General features: G+C 46.7%; 1 protein-coding gene across 6 annotated transcripts in view; it reads right to left on the reverse strand.

Annotated features, from left to right (window-relative positions):
• Positions 1-22,809, reverse strand: part of Pknox2 (PBX/knotted 1 homeobox 2) — a 259,179-nt gene that overhangs the window by 44,985 nt on the left and 191,385 nt on the right. For all 6 annotated transcript variants that reach the window (XM_029481800.2, XM_085844523.1, XM_021173027.3 and 3 more), the window contains 2 exons: positions 18,908-19,047; positions 686-857 (listed from right to left, as the gene is read on the reverse strand). In XM_029481800.2, the coding sequence (XP_029337660.1) occupies positions 686-857; positions 18,908-19,047 (312 nt within the window). The remainder of the gene's footprint in view (positions 1-685; positions 858-18,907; positions 19,048-22,809) is intronic.

A 22,809-nucleotide genomic window follows, 5' to 3' on the forward strand; every position in this document is an offset into this window, starting at 1 on the left:
CACAGACTAGATGAGGACTTCAGAATCCTATACAACATGGCAGCCACCAAAGCTAATGATGGCAGTTGCCTTGGAAATATAGAATGTAGATTCACAGGCCCCCTTTGAATCTACAAAATCACAGTTCCACAGCGCAGCCCAGGAATTTGTATTTTACAGGATGTAGTACTGATCTGAGTAGCAAACTATTTGGAGGTGTGATCTACTGTGTCCAATAAGAGGGGAGAACCTTTGTTAAATCCAGCAGGACCAGGTCTTTCTCCATATTAACATCCTTGAACATGCCTCTTACCCTCACACATCTGTCTCTTCTGCCAACCACAGTAACACATAGCCACCAGTTCTCTGTGCAAACTTGGAATAGCTACCTCTGGCAACCTGGCCACTAGAAAGGAGGCTTTCTCCACTTGCTTAAACTGTAAGGTAACAGATGTGCAGATGCTGGTGCCACCAGAGGTAGAGATGGAGAAAACACTGGTAGCAAAGCCCACAGCTAGAATCTCAGTTAAAAATACTGGGAATTGTTCTCAACCATAAAACAGTACACATAGTGCCTGTACAGTGGTGGACACTCACAACTTCTTGTTAAATCAACTAATGAAGGGAACACTTTTAGAATAATATTTGGGATGGGATCACAGGGAGGGAAGACTCGAGCCGGGATGGAGGGTAGGGGGATCTTTACCAGATTGTCCAGTTCTGGGTCATCGCTGAAGAAGGGTTTGTGTTCCTGCTCCTGCTGGTGGACAAAGTTCTCGATGTCCACATCAAAGCTGGCGGAGGTGATGCACTCTGATCCCTGGGTGGCCTGTTCACATTTCTCAAACAGCAGCGTCAGGAGCGGGAAAAGAGGGTGCCTGCGGGGACATCAAGAGCTCACACATGCGCACACAGAGACCAGGCTGCTGGTGGGGCTGAGACACCACCTGTCCAGCTGCCCCATCACTTCTTTTCCCAAGGTCCAACTCCCTGAGAATGCCCCCGGTCCCCAGGGTCTGCAAAAGTGGCAGCATTTTTATCTCTGGAATGAAGGACCCACTCCTAGGCTCCCAAAGAGTGCCCACCTTTTCCCCATGGTCAGATAAATGGCAATGGAGAGGTTATAACTTTTCAAAGAGGTCGATGTTCATTTCAAACTCAGCATGAGTCTGGGAAGGAAATGTGGAAACTCTCTAGAGAATTCTTGAATGTGAATGTTAGCGCTAGGTGACATGCAAGCTAAGATCCATAGCACTGTCTTGGTCAGTACTTTGTCTTCGTCTTGGATATGTTCATTATAGAAACACACACACACACACATGAACATAAAATCTAAAGGCAGCCAAGGGCAATGGATGTGTACAAAGTATACACTGAGTGAAATACATGAACCCTCAAACTCACCCACATATGCCCATGTCTGTGGCAGATTTTTGTCAGATATTCCAGTTGCATTTGCAGCATCTCCCTGCACTTCTACCACCAAATCCTTAGCACAGCTATAATTAAATTGCTATTTGCATCATTATTTCTCCAAGATAGTCTCTGTGTAAGTTATTGTCGTATTCAAGAATCTTGCCATGTGTACTGATAGAAGGCACTTAAAAAATAGCTGGTGACTGAATCAAAGAACTGTGTGTGCATGTGCGTGTGCGTGTGTGTGTGTGTGTCTAGATGAGCAGAAATGTTTAACCAAATAGATTTATGGGTCTTAGTATAGAGATCACCAACTCCTGGAAGCTTCCCTGGCTACACACTGTCTCCCAAATCTCTGAGTTTTTGTTTTATCATCTTCCTACGGACCTAGACTTCAATAGGAATCAAGCCTATCTATCCACTCCTGAATATCCAGAGTCTGACAGACGTATGTGAATCTTCACAAACATTTGTCGAACACGGATGTTGCATGTTTGCACACATGAACAGACATCACACTTATTTTTGAAGCACATACTCCTGTGTGTGCCTAGGTTATTGACTCTGGAATGTAGAGAACTCCAATTCTCTCCTGTTCTTCCAAGAAAGCATCTGCATCTCCTGGCCTGTCTCCTCTAACTCCTGAGACCACAGCATCTGCTTGTTTATTTTCTATGCAGCATCGCTTCATGGGAGAGGAAGAGGATCATGTGCTGGACCTAGCTGTTGATATTCTGCCACAGGAATGCTCTGGCTAGCATCGACCAATGGAACTTTCTGTAGTGATGCAAATGTTCCGCAGTTTGCACCATCCAACACAGGAACCAATAGCCACTTGAGGCCAATGAACACTTGAAATACGGCCAGTGCAACTAAGATGTTGAATCTTTGATTTTATTGAATTTTAATTAATTCAAATTTAAATAGTCACATTTGGCTAATGACCACCATGTTGAAGAACATGAAAAGAATAGACATTGCTTCCTCCCCCAAATGGATGCACCGAGATCAGAGCTAAGCATCTAGTCAGCACAGTATGTTCAGCACCCATCAGTAGGCTGGGGGAAGCCCTGATGTCTGTCCTACCCTGAATCCTAAAAATCCTGGGCAGAAGCAGACAGGGAGAGCTTAGCCTCATCCTTCCTGCCTAGGTCTTTCCACTCAAGTGCAAGATGGGCTGGTCCTTGTTTAGAGAGCTGATGCATAAACTCCACGGCCTCAGGGCTATGTACTGGGCTTAGAGTATGCAAGAGAGAGGGCCAATATTTAAGGTTTGTTCTTGTGCATTTCAGAATTGCCAGAAAGCTCTGTTGTACCCAGGAAGGAGCTGACAGGGAAAAACAATGAAGACAAAAAGAACATCAGGTGAAGGGGTTAAACTCCAGTATAAGTCTTCATTTGCAGCCTCCAATACTGCAGCATATTATGGTCTAATCTAACCTGATCCCAGTTTAATGCAAGATTCTCCTGGCCCTGAGTGGAATACCAAAGAAAGCCTCAGTGGCTGTAATTTAAGCAGAGCCCTGCAGTGGTTTAGCTGAGGGCCATGAAAGGCAAATTCCAGACGGCGTTATGAATTATTGCGCCTTATGAACCTTCCTACTCTCAACAGATGCCTGCTGCCATTTAAACAGCCACTAGATCAATTAGGAATGAAAGGCACAAATCGACTCTGTACAAGGGCACTAAATTACCAGGAACTAATAATCCGAAGCATCGTGCCAGGTGGTGGGGGTGCAGCCTATGCCCCAGCCCACAGCAGCCTCTCGGTCACTGCACATTCCTTCTTCCCTGGCTAGAGGGATTGGGGGGGGCGGTGGCAGATGCTAACCAAATAGAGAGGTGGGGGATGTGGGGGGGGAGGTGTAGACTGGAGTTAAGTGCAGGCTCTCCATAGAGCAAGTGTTTGTCCTATACCAGCATGTTTGTTTCACTGTGTTTGCATGGGATGCTGTGTTCATACAGTACATATGCACATGGGGCTGTGTACATGCAACTGGGGGCTGGGTTTTGTATGCCACACGCCTAGTGTATGCTTTACCTGTATGTAGTGTATGTGCAGAGTTGTGTTTTCTGTGTGCACAGCATGAGTGACATATGGGGCAGGTAGGTGGGGCCTGTTGGGATTCAATGCTCCAGCTACAAGCATAGAGAGGGGAAGAGGTTTCCTCTGCTCCTACTCTTGCCCCTGCAGGGACGAGCAAGCAGCTTTTCTTAGAATGGTCAAGGAGGGCCTCTTTGAAGAGGTGACATTTAAGTTAAGCTTGGAATGATGAGGGGGCAGCTATGCAAAAAGCTGAGGAGAGGTGTTCCCAGCAGGAGCAGGGAAAGCAAGGCACTCTGAGGTGGCTGACACAGCCACCTGTGATAGTGTGAGAGGGGACCAGGAGAGGAGTGGAAAAGATGTGGCCAACAGTAGCAGAAGTCAGGCTATGACGTCTTAGTGGGCTCAGGAAAGTGCCACAGAGCAAGGTTTGCAGGGGTTGTGGTGGGGCATAAGGTGGCAGGGTTAAACACATTGGGGAACTACATGCCCTCTTCTGCAGAGCCATTGTATGGATCTGTATTACAAACCTTCCACTTGAAGGTGTCAGGCCTCCTTAGAATGGATGTGGGGGGAATATCTGGGGCTCTTTTGTTTCATTTGAGAGTATTTTCTTTCCAACTTTCATTACATTTATTTATTTATCTATTGCACTATGCATTATTATTTATTTATGGGGATGTGCACTGTTTATACATTTATTTACTTATCTATCTATTCATTGGGGGTGTGTACTATATTTATTTGTTTGTTTGTTCACTGGAGGTGTGCACTTGCCACACTGTACATATTGGAGGTCACGGGACAACTTGCAGGAACTAACTCCCTCCATCTACCGTGTGAAACCCTGGGGATTGAACTCGGGTTGCCAGTCAGGCTTGGCAGTAAATGCCTTAACTCACTGAGCCATCCTACACTTTGGGATATTTTCTATGCTTTTTGTGTTGGCTATGGTCCATGGGACTGTGCCAGGCTCCTGCTTCCCTCATGGGCTGAGCACTGGGCAGCTGAGCAGCACTGTCAACACCTCCCTTCTCTTATCCCCTTCCTCCACAGGTTCCTGTGACTGCCTCATCCCACTGACACAGGAATCCATCTTTGGGAGCCCTGCCAGGCCAGTGGGCTATGTGTGGATCCCATGCATTACCCTGCAGATCACTCATTGAAGTAGTTTCCTACTGGCATGGGGACAGCTAAGGACTGCATTGAACCTCTAAAAGAGGCTGCAGCCACAGCCTTGGGCTTCTAAGGCTGTCCCCAGAGCAGTTGCAGATCTCCCTTTTGCATTCACATGCCTAATGCTTGACCCCTATTTTCTAAGCCACCCTTCCTGATCCCTGCCATACGCGGGGAAGAAGCCATAGCTCCCCATTGGGCCCCATTGAGGACTCTTCAGCAGCTTCTGCTTCAGGCTTAAATATGGAAGGGTCCATGGAAATGGCTCCGGGGATGGAATAGGGGAAAGAACACACACACACACACACACACACACACACAGAGAGAGAGAGAGAGAGAGAGAGGGAGAGAGCAGCTTTAAATCAAGTGGCCTCAAACTGTACATGAGCTTGGTTTCCAGCATGTCATTTTGTCTAGCTAGAATATTTGCTTTTTAGTGCTGTCGACCCAACTTAGGTTCCCATGCATAAGCAGACAAGTGCTTCACTAGTGAACTACATGCCCAGCTCAAAAACATGGGTTTTAAGGAGCCCTTCTCCCTGCTGTCCAGGTTCATTTGTCTGTGGATCAACACCCATCAGAAGCTTGAAGCAGAAATCTGGGAACTTAGTCCCCAGGGCCAGGAGACGAACAAGATTTGAGAGACAGTCATTAGACTTTATTTCCAGAGAGCAGAGGACATTTGACCTCCACAGAAACTCACCTTCTCCCTGCTCATCCCTTCCCAACTCTGCTCCCCACAGGGCACCTCCCTCCTGACCGCGCCTCCCCCTCCCCACCACCCCAATCTCTCTTAAGCCTTTCAAAATTTGGAGGAAATAAATCTCCCCGCACTAATTCAGTGAGAGTTTGAGCCTCGTCAGTGCAGAACAAATAAAAGGAGTGAACTGGCATGACATTTTACTGCAGAAGAGAGGTCGTTTCCAGCCACTAATAAAAAGGATTTGACACAGACTAATAAAGAGAAATGAATTTCTCTAATGGCCTAATTTAGCACATTCAGCACTGTGCCTCCGCCTGGGTGCTGGGAGCTCGGACAGAGGCAGGAGGGCGGGAGAGACAAGGCTAGTCTCCTGGAGAGGGGGAGAAGGGATGGTTTCAAATAACGTTTTATTATTCCTTTTCTCTTTTCGGAGCGCCCCCCGGCCCACCCCCACCCTCATCACCTCTCCCCGGGAGCATCCGAACTAAAACCAACCTCAAGGTATGCAGCTCCTGTTAACGATCCAAAGAAATAAAGAAACCCTCTCCACAGAATTGAAGCCTTGTGCTAGCTTAAGAAGGTGATTAAACCGGATGTGTTGATTTCTACAGGGGTTTAAGTCATCCTTTGGTTTAATTACTTCTGACACTTCTGCCTTCGTGTTTTCTACATCACCCAAATAGGCTGGTCAAGAGTGACTCGTGTGTGGCTAACTGGGTGAGACTGCGCCTCCCAGGGGAAGCAGATGGATCAGACTTGGACAGGACACCAGCTGAAGCCCTTTGCAGATGGCCCCACCACACCCCCCAGCAACCAAAAGCCTCAAACCCTAGGTTTCAAATGCTCTCTTTGCCAAGGTCATGAGACTTTTTTTAGGGCCAGAGGTTAGTTCCTCTACCTCACTGAGGTGACTGAGAGCCTTCGAGAGTCCACTAAGCTCTTTTTTTTTTTTTTTTTTTTAGTTTTTCGAGACAGGGTTTCTCTGTTTAGCCCTGGCTGTCCTGGAACTCACTCTGTAGACCAGGCTGGCCTCGAACTCAGAAATCCGCCTGCCTCTGCCTCCCGAGTGCTGGGATTAAAGGTGTGCGCCACCACTGCCTGGCACTAAGCTCTCTTCCTTCCCCCACTTCAAGACAGGTTCTTAGCAAAGATCGGGCTGATCAGTTTCCTTAAAGTTTGCAAAGACTGGAGCAGAGACCACAGCTTTCCTGGCAGTCTGCACGCTTCAGTCTGACTTGTTGCTCCCCTCTGTGGCTGCAGCACATGTCTCTTTATGGAAAGGATTCAGGAAAAGACAGTTGGGTCCATTCCCGGGTCCCTTTCTTCCTCCATAGACAACTTGGCTGTGCTGTTTCTTTTGTTTTTAATTAAAATCTTTTTTTTTTTTTCCTACTTAGGGGAAGAGTAGAAACAGGATGGGAAAGAATGCAAACAGCTTCAGAGAGGCTGGGATACGAACATGAAGAGCAACAGTGCTGACACGAATAGACAGTCAGAAACAGGGGCCACAGCAGATTGAGTGGGGCCAAGGGATGGTCCCAGGCTTGGGACATCACTGTCAGTGCTCTGTGGGATAAATCCTGTGACTCACAGTCAAGCCTCTGTCCCTTCTGAGTGTCTCAGCCCTATCTTTCCTTGTGACCTTGGCCAGGCTACAGACCTCCTGATGGGTCCAGCCAAGTATGTGCCCACCTGACCAGGCTGTCCACCTCCTCCCATCCACCCCCACGAACATCCATGGAGCCTCCAGACTGCCCTAGCACCCTTGCTCGGCCAGACACATCCTGCTGAGGTGTGGGCAGAAGGAGCCCAGGCTCAGTGCCCACTCCACACAGAACCCTGGGTTCCCTCCAAAAGGGACAGGGTAGTGAGAGCCCTTCCCAGATGGGACAGGATGATGACCAGAGGGTGGAGTGGATAATATGTGACAGAGATTTCTGGGTGGAAACAATGTAGCATGACCAAAGTCACAGACAGGGTCAGCCTGCTCCAGAAGATACTAAATCTGTGGGCCAGAGGGCTTGCTGGGATGGGACACTAAGGGTGGGGCTGGCATTGAAGCTACGGCTTACCCTTATTGACACACATGGTTGCCAGAGGCACGCACATGGTGTGCCATCCAGGAAACTCTAACAGGGGGTGGCATTGTGATGCTTTATTGCTAGTATCCCAGGCCAGAGAACATTGGGATCACAGAGATGATATCCCAGAAGGCACTGCTCCAGGCTTTGACTCTTCACTGGGCTCCAGTGACTTCTTGCACCTAAGCTCCCTGTTCCTGCACTCCTCCTAGCGCTTCCGATGATTGGCAGAACCCAACTCCACACACTGTCTCTCCTGTGAAAGCACTCGATGAATTTCTCTATCGATTGTCTAGCTCCTTCATAGTCGTCACAGTAGGAAGCAGGGGAAGTCGGAACAAATACAGACTTTGGAGACAGTGGCATGATATTTGGGCAGGTTATAGAATGTCTTGAGCCTTGGTTTCTACTTTTATATAGCAGAGATAATTCCTCCTATACATAGTTAACTGAAGAAAGTCTTTGACACCCAGTAAACTATCAATTAATATTCATTTATATCTCCCGTCCCCTGAAGGTATATAGACTCCTTTATGCAAAGCAACAATGAAACCATCCACTTCCATACATTTGTCTCCCCTGTCTACTGACTCATTTGGCTGGAAAATGAGCCTATGTACTAATTTCAATAGAGACTCAGAAAGAGAGGGGAGAGAGATGCCTTGTTATTTTCAGAATGCAAAACCAACTTCCTTCCTTCCTTCCTTCCTTCCTTCCTTCCTTCCTTCCTTCCTTCCTTCCTCCCTCCCTCCCTCTTTTGAATGCACACATAGAGGACAGAGATGGACTTCCTCTGTCTTTGACACACAGTCTTTTGCTGAGCTTAGCACTCACTGTTTCAGCTAGGGTGGCTGGCCAGCAAGCCCAGAGACCTGCCAGTCACTGTACCCTCGCCCAGTGCTGGTGTTACAGTCACGCACGGACACACCAACTTTCACATGGGTACTGAGCAGCTGAACTCAGGTTCTCGGGCTTGAGCATCAGACACTTTACCCCACTGTGCCATCTCTCCAGCCCAACATCATGCTCTCAGTGTCCAATGGCTCCTTTCTAATTTTGTGAGGGAAAACTATAAGCAAGTCACATGACACAGGGGCACAGTGTTTTCTGCTGTCCCTCTGATTGCAGTTTCAATAGCTTCTTGGCCATGCTGTCTGCTCTCTATGTCACTTTTGCGTTACTGAGACAAGGTTTTGTTATGAGTCCCAGGCTGACTTTGAACTTATGATGTAGCTCAGGCTTGCCTCAAACTCCAGTAATATTCACGTCTTAGTCCCCTGAATGCTGGGGTTAAAGTCATGAGCCACCAAGCCCAGCCAACGCTCCATAATAATAATAATAATAATAATAATAATAATAATAATAAACTATAAATAAAAATTCCTTATTTCCCTATGACATTGATTTCTTCCTACTAAGCACAGCTGTTGTACACAGAACCATCTCCCTTACAACATACTAAACAACTGCTGTCTGTGACCTGATAACTTTCTAAATTCCCAGTGAATGTAGAAACAGAGAGGAGTACTAGCAGGGGATCAATAAAGCTCTGACCACTGATGAATGGGAAGGCTCAAATGAGGCAAGCCATGTAACTACAGCAATGAGGTTTCTGAGGCAAGAGCCTGAAGTTCTTTCTGGCTTAGAATCTGTCGTTACTGGGCAAGCTAGAGTCAGATTTAGCTATCCGACAGCTTGTGGACATGGTTGCTGTAAAAGGACCCGCTTCTGCTGCAGTATGTGGGTGGGTGGGGTGGAAGGTCTTGGGGTGGGGTGTGAAAAAAGGTGCGTGTTCAGCCTCTCCTTCTCCCCACTTCAACAGCACCAGATGGAGAGAGCGGAGTAGGGTGGGGAGAAGAGCCAGAAGCCCCTGGTTGGATGTATTTTTACTTCAGGTGTGACGCTGAAAGCAAGCAGGATTATTTTTAGTCCTGCCCAGTGGGCGGTATGCTCGCCTGGGTTGCCTTGGAGAGGACTTTTTCTTGTTACTAAATCGGAGCTGCATCTGTTAGGGTTCCTGGGCTGCAACCTAACTCTCTTCCCCCAGGTGGGTGGGACAGTGAGTGTGGGACCCAGGCATGTCAGAGTCTTCTCTGTATCCCTGTCTATATGCACATTTGTGTACATGCACACGTGTGCACACACACAGAGAGAGAGAGAGAGAGAGAGAGGGAGAGAGAGACAGGAAGACAGAGACAGAAAGAGACAGAGACAGAAAGAAACAGAGACAGACAGAGAAAGAGAAACAAAGAGAGAGACAAAGAGAAAGAGAGAGACAGAGAGAGAGCCTGGCACATCAAAAAACAAAATCAGTATGTAATCTCAACAATGTGGATGTTAAGTCTAGTCTATAAGAGCAAAAAATCTAAAAACCTCTCACATGAGACTCCTGCCCAGCCCCATTGTGAAGAGCAGTGGTAACAAGCACAGGGAAGAATCAGCTTGTCCTGAAATTAGGCAGCTAAGGAGAGGAGGAGGCAGTCAGAGCTTTTATCCTGGTCACCTGAAATCCAGCCAGTTCACAAACAGGTCACACTGCAGCAGACTACCAGGTTAGGGGAGGAGAAGGGGTCTTGATCCACTTTGCCTTGGTCACTGGCAGGGACTGAACCTCACCCACACGTATTTGGTGGCACTTGTTGGGTTATAAGACGCTCTTATAAAATACTTACTGCAATCTACCCCTGTGCACTTAACACACCCATTCGACTAAATAACAACCTGATATGCTGGGTGGTTGAATGATTTTACCAAACAAACAAATGATTTGAAACATAAACTTGGATGTCCAAACTCTGAAAAATGAACTCTTCCATCTTTCCCATGTGGTAATTTTGGATTTTTTTTTACATTCATTTATTTAGGTGTGTGGGTGCACATGGGGAGGTCAAAGGACAGCTTTGAGGTTTTGTTCTCTCTTTCTACCATGTGGGTTCTGGTGATCAAACTCAAGTCATCAGGCTTGGCAGCAAGACCCTTTACCTGCTGAGCCATCTCACTGGCTAATTTGAATCACTTTGTTCCCCTCTTTCTGTCACAATCCTTGAGTCTTGGGGTCAAAAGCCAAGCTACCCCGAGTATCCTAAATCATCAAGACTTTTGCCAAGACAGGAAATCTTTGTTTTATCAGATAGGCGTCCAGAAGTACATCTTATAACATTTCTGTGTGGGAACAAGGGTGCATCCACATTGTTGAGATATCATATTGATGTTGTTGTTTTTTTTTTTTTTTGACGTGCCAGGCACACACTCTCTCTCTTTTTCTCTCTCCCTCTGTTTCTCTTTGGATGTCTACTCTATAGGGTAGAAAACCCTTTCCAAAGAGGGTCAGTGATTTTGCCCAGTGATAGAGTTAGAAGCCCGAAGCCTTAGTCTATGTTCTTTCCACATGACCATGAAAATGAACCAATGTCTAAGAAATGCAGAGTGCAGCTAGTTAATGGAGGAGTGGGGTGGGTTGGCTGACTGGTAAGAAGCCTTTGGAGACAGAAGTCCTAAAGCCCCAGGATGCTCTTCTCCCACTCCACCCACCTCATCTGCACTACTGGGGAGACCCAGTACTGACGACTTTGTAAGGAGGGACAGTGGAGTATGCATCTCAGTTGTAGACTCTTGTCATTGAGGTCTCCGTGTACCAAGCAGTGCATGACCTTGTGAGGATATGTTTTTGGGTTTCTAGATTCCTGGATCTCTTATCAGTAAGTTATGACCAGGTGGGGTGTGAACACATTCTCTGGACAATGCAGCTCTACCTAGACTAGGACTGATTGGTGGAAACACAGCCTTTGCCACCTCTGGGCATACATACTGCTCCAGAACAAGGTAGCTGCAATCCTCTGGCCTTCCAATAACCTGTGCAAAAGCTAAGCTTGAGCCAAGAGCCTTCAGATGCCAGTGGCAAGGGGATAGAGTGGGCTCTCCTTGGAACTAGAGAAACAAGAGCATGATATCACTTCTCAGATAACGGCCCCAGTAGGCTGGAACCCTTGGTGGCAGCCGTTAGCTAAGATGTTACTTCCCATGCCAGCAGATCCAGCTGCTCCTGAGAGCATACAATGGTCACTAAAGTTTCTAGTTCACAAAGCCTTGCCAAGGACACAGCCTGGAACATCTGTTCCCTGTATCTAATACTTCAGAGGCCTTGGCCCAGAGCTCTGGTCCCAATTCTTCCTTGGAGTGACTCCATCTCTCTCATGCTATCCTCAGGCCACCTTACCCAACACATTCTGTAAGTGACCAAGTATAGTGCCAGTGAAGACAAAGAGTTAAGCCCTAGGGTCACTTACTTGTAGCCAGAACACTCTTTGGTCACAGGGTGGACAAATTCCCTCAGTGACGCATCGTTAGGAAGTGGCAGTTCCCAGGGTGCTGGCCAGGAAGCTGCTGCAGAGGACAGTCACAACAGTACCCCCTGCCACTTGTCTAGCCTGATCCTAGGGACACTGACTTCCTAGCATCTCTCAGCCTAGCCCCTAAAAGGGCAACTTTACTGCCACTCTCTCAGGGTTTGCCTCCCTTGGGAAAATTTGACTCTCCCACACAGGGCAGATGCCTTAAGTCAGATATTTGTATACATTTTTTAGATCCCTTATTATGTTCCAAATATACATTTCAGTTACTCTTTATGTCCATTTCCTTCTCCCCCTCTCCCTCTCCCTCCCCCTGACCTGCCTGCACATTTCTTCATTGAGCAATGCCTTCAGGACTTAATATAATGCTCTACATGCACACAGTACACTGAATAAATGCTTCATTGAGTAGCACTGTAAAAACCACTTGGTTAGGAGCTGGCTTCCATCACCAGAGCCCTGCCCTTTACTCCATAGACCTGATGACCCTGCTTGCTTCAATTTCCCAAAACGTTCAACAGCAGCTGACACCTACAGAGAACGCTTACCATCAGCCAGGTGTGCACATGTGGTGTGTGCGTGCACACGTGGGTGGGAGCATACTTGCCCGTGCATAAGGGAGCCAGAGGTTAATGTCAGATGTCTTCTGCTTTCATTCCCACCTTATTTTTTTGAGATGGGTGCTTGCCCAAACACCCCCATCACTGCCATTACAAATAAGCACTTGCCCTGCCCTGTTTTGTTTGTTTGTTTTTAGAGATCCAAACTCAGATATCCATGCTCCAGCTGCAAGCACTTTACTCTTGAGCCTCTCCCCAGCACCTGCCCCCACCCAGGTTCTTTACTAAGCCTTTGCCTGTGCAATCTAATCCTCATGGCAGTCCTGATGAAGATATAGCATTACGGTCACTCACATTTAGAGAGGAGGAAGCTGGGACATAGAAACACTGAGTGCCCAGTTGCGGAGCCAGCGCGTGTACTATGCAGCTGCCAAGGCTGCTATCCTAATTCTGAGACCTACATCACTGAGTGTTTCAGACTGAGTAGGCCAAAGCCACACAAGATGGGCCTACGCTTAAGACCCTCTAGGCCACTCAACACACACTGCTGTCTACACTGGGCATTACCTAATGTTATGTAACTTTATCCTGGGTATTAGTGTTTTCTTTTTTACAGTTGAGAAAATGGAGGCTCTGAGAGATTAACTCGCCCAAGGTGACAAAGTTAGTTATCACCACGTCTATTTCTAGAACATTATTCTACTTCCCCTGCCTAGCATGGGTTGCTAAGCTGAATTTGCACCTCCAGCTAAAAGGACTGTCGGGATCAAGCCTCAGGATTCTGTGACCTTTAGGATGCTCTCCTGGGAGTTATCTGACCGATACCCAGATACTTGCTGTCCTGTTTCCTCCCTTCCCCCACAGGTATAGATTTGAGAGGAACCCAGTCTGGATGCAACCGGAATGGGTGTAATATACATAGCACTTTAGGAATTCACCTTGGTTTGTTGAGTGACAGTTGGACTTAGCATGAGATCTCAGGGGGTGGGACACACCAGTGTTGAGGCTCTCTGCTGAATAGTTCATGGGAACTGGGGGACTGGCTTAAGTCTTCGGTGTGCAGTATGCAAAACACACCAAGAAAACAAAGAGTGGGTTTAAAGCAGGGCTTCTGGAACTGCCATAAAGGAGTTCTCTCACTGGTAAGCCAGCAAAGGCTCCTGGACCAGGGCAGATGCTGAGAGTGGGCTTGCACAAGCAGAGAGAAACAGTACTGAGTAGAACCCCCAAAGCAGAAAACTCTTGGCCTTGGCATTCAGGTGGAGCACCATGGCGCTTACACACGTATCCAGCTCTTACTCCACCCTCAGCACTTTCTGAAGTATTAAGTCATTAAAGAGAGAACATTTCAAGTTAAGATCCCAGAGTTAGACCCGAAGGGACAGACTGGGGAGAGAATGAGCAAGGCCATTGAAAGCTACTGAATCTGCACACAGGATTATCTCCCTCCCTCTATCAGCAATAGAGACTGTGTGCCTGTGACCTGGATCTTCGAATTTGGATTGTACTGAGTCCTGTCTGTGTATTTCTTTCCAACTCCTCAGTAGCAGTTTTGAGTGGATCATGGAAGGTACATTTACAAAACAGAAATTGGCAAATGTTATGAAACATGCTCCTCGATTGCCCCATCCCCTACCAATTGCCAGCATGTCAAACTAGGGCCACAGTGTATTTATGGGGTACTGTCTAACCTATTTAATTAATCCCCTCAACAAGCAATTCAACACCCTTTTTTTTTTTTTTTTTTTTTTTGATTTTCAAGACAGGGTTCCTCTGTGTAGCCCTGGCTGTCCTGGAACTCACTTTATAAACCAGGGTGGCCTCAAACTCAGAAATCTGCCTGTCTCTGACTCCTGAGTGCTGGGATTAACGGCGTGCACCACCACTGCCTGTCTCAGCACCCTCTTTGCCTATGCTGCTAAGGCTGACTTGTGTAACTTGCTGAGGACAGAGCAATGAGCAGGACAGGCAGAAACCCAACTCTGTCCCCATGGAGTTAACAGTCCAGCAAGTGGAAGGCACAGAAATGTTAATCCAGATGTTAATCCAATTAATTTGTCGAGTAATGGCACAAAGAAATACGGTTAGAGATCCTCCACCCGATTCTGCAGCTGACCCCTAGTGTTTTTTAATGGGGAAGCAAAGCATAGTTGGCTTTACTATTTTTTGGATATTCAGACCTCCAGCCCACATTTCTTTATCGTAGGTAACTTCAGCACCAACGGGGGGGGGGGGGGGGTGGAAGGGGTGTGTGTGTCAGAACTCTCAGAGAGGTTCTTGCAGCCATAGGAGAGACAGCCAGTACCTTAGCTGAGCATGCTCTGCAAAATCACTCTCCCTCCCCCACTCGTCCTCCTCCCCACCTCGCACCTGGCCAGCCTAGCTCCCTGCCACTCTTCTGCTCCCCAGGACATCACGGTTTCCATGGGAACCCACACACTTCAAAGGGGAATGAAGGAGTCTGGAGGGGGAGGAAGGGGAGTGAAAGCTGGATTAACCTCACCCTCTTGGCCCCATCTCAGCTCTGCATCCTAATCCCTCAGTCTCTAACTGCACCTGACACCTGACCACTGTTCAGCAGCGTGGCAGGTGGGGTGTGGCAGTCCAAGTTACATTTGAACTTCCCTGGAAGGAAACAGCAGAATTGAGGTGGGGGCTGAGAAAACTGAGGACCATCCAAACCTAAACCTCCTACTCCACAGGCCTCCCCTCCTCCGATCCCCTCTCATCATTGCTCCTGGGCCACAAACACAATTACTCGGGATGTGCATTTAATCATGGGATCTGCTTGGATTAGACTGAAATCATTAATCTGAGCCGGAGCTCCTGGTTGCTCTGCTGATTAGCCCAGATGATGCACCGGTATGATCCAATTAAAGATGGGCTCTGCTCGTCCCTTCCCCCAGCTTCCAGATCAGAAGGGAACCAATACATTTCATTAACACGTCCTTATACACAAATAAAACCTTAGGGGCACTGGCAGGCTCCCTCCCCTTTGTCATACTGTCCCTCTGCCTGTCAGCAGGGCAGGGGTGGGGGAAGCTTCCCCCATCTTTTCCCATCTATAGTCCTGGAAGGGGCCACAGGGAAGACTTCCAAAAAAGTAGTGCTGGGCACTAATATGAATGGAAGGGTCTTGTTACATTTATTGACATAGAATGTGGACTCCCTAATGTGCTTTGGAACAACCAAACTGCCCAAGGCAGGCAAATCTAATTAAAATGACTGACCCTACAGGAGACTGGGTGTCCAAGCAATGGCTGCAGAGAGGGCTGCTGATACTTGGTGTGAATATAGGAGATAACTCTGGGGGCTCTGGGCCTAGAGGCAGTAGGGCCAGAGAGCTAGGTAATGGTATAAGTGTTAGCTCCAACCTAGCTGCAAGGAGCCACACAGCCACATTTGCCGAGGAGTCTCTGTATTGGGTCAGATGGTCACAAGTCCACCTTGGGCAAATGCTTTTGTTGGGTTATCCCAGGGGAAGATAGGGGATGAGCTGGAAGAAGCATTAATTGAAGGACTATCTGAGTCATACTTCACATGACACGGTGGACAAGTCTCGTGGGTCACCTCTCCTGTGGACTGATCTCGTGTATCATCTCTCCTAAAGCTTGGCTTGGGTACAGCATGAGCCTGGCATGCTATGTTGGAGCCCAGGAATCTTGCTGTGATGCTCTTGTGGAGTGCAGCTCTGCTTTACATCAGCCATGGTGCCAGGGGTTTACATAGGCTGCTTCATTAACTCCTCTTAAATATGCTTCCTGAGTCTATCATAAACCTTCAGGCTCAGTGAGAGGGAGGACCATGCTTGCATTTCCAGAAACTTTATTTCTAGCAGATATCATGACTGGATGCACAGTGGTGATTGTATTTGTGGCCTAGGGGCAATAATGAGAGAGGTCAGAGGAAGGAGGACCGGTGAGGTGGGAACTGGGGGTTTGTATGAACTGGGCTCAGTCTTCTCAGCCCTCCACCTTAAGCACCATGCTTTCTCCCAAATAGCACCCTTTTTAAACATTGTACTGTTGTCTGTGTATAAGTGTTTTGCCTGAATGCATGCTTGTGTATCACAAAGCCAGAAGAGGGCACTGGATCAACTGGAACTGGAGTTAAAGACTGTTGTGAGCTGTCATGTGGGTGCTGGGAATTAAACATGCATCCTCTGGAAGAGCAGTCAGTTCTTTTAACTCTCTAGGCCCAAAGATCCTCTTAATCAAAGGCACTCTCTGTGATCTATGCTCACCACACACACCACCCCTAAGGGTCTGAAGAGATGCCTGAGAACACCCTCTAATGTGCATATGAGTCACCCAGGACCATGTGAATTTCATATATTGAATCCGGAGGTTGGGCTTCAAGATGTTGCCTTTCTTATCAGCTCTAATCTAGTCCTACGATGTGATGCTGCTGGCCCATGGGGCACATGTGGAATAGTAGTTGTCTAGCTAGGCAGTGGTGGTGCATGCCTGTAATCCCAACACTTGGGAGGCAGAGGCAGGCAGATTTTTGAGTTCAAGGCCAGCCTGGTCTACAGAGTGACTTCCAGGACAGCCAGGGCTATACAAAGAAACCCTGAATCGAAACAACAACAACAACACCTAGTATTTGTCTAAATTGAGCACTATGAGCCATCAGGCCATGAGGGTAGCTTGCAGAGGTCATTTTCTTTCCTCTCCCTTCTCAAGCTGCTCACAGAGGCTCACAGTTACATGAGGTATCCAGGCTCATTTATAGGCAGCTGTGTAATCACTCTTTCCAGACCAAGCTGCTCTGGCTACTACCTGACCCTATAACACAGCAATTTCTGTTTTGCCTCAAAGGGCTAGCCTGCGTTCTTCTCCACATGGTGGAGTCCCTTGCTCAGCCAGTAAGACCAGGCACAAACACTGCCTCCCAAAGGAAACCTGCCCATTTCTCTGAGTACACAGTGGTGCCTTCTTATTTGCATATCTATTGGTTCCTGGGGTGACAAGTACTGGTGTTTACCTTCCTACCCTTCTCTCTCTCTCTCTCTCTCTCTCTCTCTCTCTCTCTCTCTCTCTCTCTCTCTCTCTCTCTCTCTCTCTCTCTCCTCTCTGTTTTTTGAGACAGGGTTTCTCTGTCCTGGAAGTCACTCTGTAGACCAGGCTGGCCTCAAACTCAGAGGTCTGCCTGCCTCTGCCTCCCAGGGATTAAAGGCATGCGCCACCACTGCCCGGCCCTACCTGACTCTTTCCCAGGAGTCTAACACAGTGCCTGCAATATTAATAGTAATGACCCTATAGGAGAGTATGAGGGAGGGAGGAAAGGACACTGAGGGAGGCTAGTTTGCCCTCCCTGGGAGTTATCAATGGCAGTTACTGTGAACAGATTCCAGAGTTCTTTGGGCAGAGCCCTGCATCCACAGGCAGCTGGGCCTGGCTTATTCTTTGCACAGGGGACGACCAGGTACTGTTTTATTTTTCTGCAGGGCTTAGGTGTTGGCATTAGAGGCAATCAGCTTATCTGAGTAACTAAAAATAATGCTGAGGATAATGATAATAACATCACTAATTACCACCATTACCATATAGGCATTGTCTTTGGGGGTGTAGGGGAAGGAAGGAATCGGTCTTCCTATTCATTTGTCTTCCTGTTTGCCTGTCTTGGGCGCATTATTCCCTGTTATGGGAATTAGCTGTGACGTATACTTTTCCCAGGTATGCTGTTACACTTGCTGATGCATGGGAACATGGGAACTTGCACAGGTGAATGTGAGCCAGAGTCCAGCCTCAACACCAAGTGAAGACTTGGGCCTCTTTTCTTTGTACTGTGGGATCCTCATGAACAAATAACAATAACAATTTCATTCAGGTCTGTTTTGAGATAACTACAACTTCTTCCCAACCACACACACAAGAACCAGAGTTCTTTAAAGCTGATGGGTATTTCCCGAGCTTCACCACCTTCTCCTTCAGGATGCTGCCCCTGGCTATATGGCGCAGGCAGAATGAGATGACGGGGCAGAGTAGCCTGTTCTCAACAAACTCACTTTGGAGAAGTACCAGGACCCACACAATCACACACAACACCTCTTGCTAAGAGCATGAATCAGAGTGTAGCCTAAGGAACAGCTGGGGCCAAGTTTACCTGGAGCAATGACAAAGATAATTCACACCCCTCTTCCTGTTGATTGACCAACTGATTCAACCTGTCTGAGCCTGCAGCCTAGGACTGTGTTTTAATAAGCTCTTCCTGTTTGCATGCACACACAGTTTAGTGACTATCAAGTTGTAGATGGGACAGCTAGATGACTAGTAAGCTTGCTGGAGTGAAGGCAATGAGAAATGGGGCAGGGAGAGGGTTTGGTTGGCTGAACTGAGGGTTTCTGACATTCATTAGGGCCCACCTTCCCACTTGAGATGGGAAGGGAGTCTTCATGGCTAATATTGCCCATACCCTCATATGTGTCGCAGATACTTCCAGTAGCTAAAGTAAATCCACAGTGACTGGCTGGGGGTAAGCAGATTCCGAATTGACGAGAGAGGGGAAAGCTCAGCCAAGCTGTTGCTGGCTGTCATTGTGGACTCTCTGATCTGCATCCTCATATATCAGCTAAGGCTTTCTGGAGAGTCCCCTACCTGTACACAGCTCGCTTGTCAGCCTCCAGCTGGGCTTGGGGATCAATGGGGGCACTGGGCACAGGTGTGCTGGCAGTAGCTGAGGGTGCTGAGATGTGGACAGCCTGGGCCTTGGAAGGTGGCTGGGCAGTTGCTGTCATCTGCAGAGAGAAGAAACAGGAAGGCAGATTAGGTGGAGTGAGAAAGGTCTCTCTTGGTCTATGCTGGACCTGGAGGGAGAATGTTGGCAAGATAGCGCTACATAATAAAGTGTATCCATTTATGCATTTGTTAGAGTGGAAAGTAAAAGCAGTCTTTTCATTTTCTTCAAATGAGTATGTTCTTAAAAAAACAAAACAAAACAACATGTAGTAACCAGGGAATGGATTCCAAGCACACTTAGAACAGAGAATTTTGTTTTATTTTACTGAGACAGGGTCTCCCAGAACCCAGGTTAGCTTAAAACTTGTTATGTTTCTGAGGCTCACCTTGAGTGTATGATCTTTCTGTTTCTACTTCCCAAATACTGGAATCACAGGTGTGCCTACTCTGTCTTGGCCTAAGAGATGGCTCTTAATAGGAATGTTGTGATCTTTGCCCAGAAGTAGAAAAATAAAAACAAAAACCAAACCATAATACAATAAACTGCTTTAATTATGTTTATGAGTCTTTTTTGTATGAGAGGTTTGATTGCATGTATGTCTGTATGTATACCATGTACATGCCTAGTGCTCTTGAGTTCAGAAGATGGCAGTGGGTCTCTCCTGAAACTGGAGTTAAAGATGGTTGTGACCTGCCACGTGGGTGCTGGAACTGAACTCAGGTTCTCTGTAAGAACATCAAGTGCTATTAACCACCGAGCCATCTCTCCAGCCTCTATTTATGAGTCTTTTTGTTAGTAACGAATTTGATTAGATAACTTTAAAAGGCAGGGAAAAAAAGGCTGAATATTTTTCATTTGGACAGTCATAATTATCCCTTTTTCATGCTAGTCAAGAGGTAACCCTTCAGGTAGTTTTAATGGCTAAATGATTGTCTCTGCAAATTTGGCTTCTATTGGCCACTTGAAGATGAAGTTTTTTACAGACAATGAACAGATGTCTGCTCTTGGTTAGAGCAACAACCTTAGAAAAATCGTTTTCACAGCATGTCATAGGTTTTGGAAGGTATTCCAAGGTCTACAATTTTACACCAACTATACCAATTCCTCTCAGTATAATACTCTGACTTTTCTGTTTAACGTTCATGTAAAGAAATGGCCCAATATCTCTATATTTTTTGAAAACCATTATTACAGAACTTAATTATTTTACGTTATATTTCTTTTAGTTAAGTAGACTCCTAGAATGGTATCGACACATGTGTGTTATTCTCTATCCACCTATCCCTGATATCAAGATAGCCCTTATCTCAGTGTTCTTGGCCAGAACTCTCTGGCTCTGGTTCTGGCTTTGGCTCTGGCTCTGGCTCTGGCTCTGGCTCTGGCTCTAAGGCTTTATTCACCACCCCTGGCACTCAACTGACCACACTTAAATAAAAATGACTGACATTCAATGAGAAAAAGAGTAACAAATAAATGAATGCATATGCTTGGAAGGAATCAGGCATGTCACAGCTTGGGAGTTCATAATAGATCTGTGTCCCTGCTTTATTGAAGAAAAAGTATTTTGTGAATATATCACATTATTGCTGTGTGTATGTCCCCAGGACATAGGCAGATCTTCCTTTTTCTACATATATCTCTGCTTAGGTGCCACCCTTTAAAAAAAAAACCCAGCTCCCCACGTCTGCCCCTTGCTTTATTTTTTTTCTGTATATCCATCAGCCTGTCCATAAACTATATGTTTATTTGATTATTCTCTCCCCACACCTCTCTAAAATGCAAGAAGGGTCATAACAGTTACATTCTGTCACTAGAAGGTATTAAATATTTGTTGAATCAATGAATTAATGAACAGCAGAGGGTAAACGAGACACCATGAAAAAAAAGCATCTGTGTTTTAATATACTCTGTCCTATTTTTTTGTCAAAAAGAAACACCCCTACCACCATGGGATACATGTGCAAACTCGGTGCACAGGAGGCTTGGTACCTCAAGGCCAGCAGACAGCTGTCTGTCTGTTTACTATCCCTTAACTTGGCGAAGCTTCTTTTTTCTTAGGATTGGTGGTCTTTAAAGATATACTACACGAAGCAGGTGTGAGGCAGATGTACTAGACTTCACAATAGAGAAAGGGCACAGTCCATTAAAATGGTGCTCACCTTTACACTCATCTGGGCCTTTGCCCATTAATGCATTTGGGCATGTTTGCAGGCACGTCCAGAGTCCCTCCCACACACTAGGGTCTGGGCTTACAAGAGCAATGCCTGACAACATGGAAAATTTGCCAAGATTATTAAAATGGCAGAACTGGAAAATATAGTGTAATTCACTTTGGCCAGGCATCTCCCACTGCATGTGGTCTGGTGGACAATGGCATGGATTGTGAACTACATCCCCACAGATGACAATTAAAGGACAGATGTCAGCATAGGAGAGGCTTATAGGCAAAGGCTACATGCTTCCTTATTTTGGTCAATTTTTTTCTCAACATTTTTTTCTTGGTGATTTAACCGCTGTCTGAGGAAATGTTCGACAAATTTATAGATGATAAGAAACTTGGACCCAAAAGATTCTTACAGATTTGGACAATAGGGCAAAACTAATAAGATTATTTTTCATCTAATAAGTTAAAATTGAACACTTCTAAAAATAAAACTCAATCAATAATGTGAGTGCAGAACAGGGGATACAGGGGTTGCCATCAGTGCATTAGCTGATGGCTAGCTCAATATATCCAAGATGTAATGTATCCATGAACAACAAACAAGCAAATCCCAACATTAGTGAATGCTGTCTGACGAGGCCTTAAGGGAGCTGAGAGCACAGCGAGGGGGTTAGGATCCTGTTTTCCTTGGGATTAAACAAGTACATGAAGGCACATTCAGAAGACAGCTGACCAGCATGGTGAAGGGATTCTGTAGTTTGTTTCAAGACAACTACACGCAAGGCCTAGAATGTGTAAGCATGATTTGATAACCAGGGGAAATAGGAAGATATGAGACCCCCCACTTTAAATATCTGAGTGAGGGGATTATAATTAAACATGAGAGTTGTAGAATGCACTCCAGTCGTAAAGAGAACACAACTACATCAACAGAGCTCGTCCGAGGGTGAAATGTCAGCGCTCTGGTACACTCTGCTATGCCCACTAGGTAAATTGTCTGGTGTCCTTGAAAGAATCCATGGAGGCTTTGACTAAGATGAGATTCTAGAGAAGGATGAGGGAGGTACTTTGCTGTTTGACTGGGGAAAGGCAATGGAAGGCCCTGATGGGATAAAGATGAATGCTCAGAATAAAAATTAAATCAAAATCGGTCATTTGCCGATCTCCCGAGACACCCTCAGAGACTCTTAGAGGGTGGGAGCGACCAGAGCTCGTTTGAGAGGGAGGATGACTCAAATTTATGTGGCTCGTGGGGGCTGATCCAGCCACGTCTGCGTTTCTTTCAGGTTTGGAGAATGAATGTTTATTTCTGAATAGGTGTCTTTTGCTAGCCATTTCCAAAGACCTGGAATTCAAATGGGACCAGCCACTGTTTACAAGGTCAGAGACACCCCCCCCCCCAGGAGAATGGGAATGATTTGAAATCAGTTTTAGGGGCATCAAAGTCTACAGGGTGGGAACAAGGGGAGAAGCTGGGAGAACCAGGGCAGGGCAGGGCAGGGCAGGGCAGGACAGGGCAGGGCAGGGCAGGGCAGGGTTGTTAAATAGGCTCATGGAAATGCCAGTGAAACTGATGGCTGAAATTTTCGGGAATTTTGTAAACTGGTTGATGTCTGGGTGTCTTAAAATTGGCCACAGTGGGAGGAGCACTTATAG

This window comes from Mus caroli, unplaced genomic scaffold (genome assembly GCF_978045245.1).
Source record: "Mus caroli unplaced genomic scaffold, Mus_caroli_1 scaffold_11, whole genome shotgun sequence".
Lineage (NCBI taxonomy): Eukaryota > Metazoa > Chordata > Mammalia > Rodentia > Muridae > Mus > Mus caroli.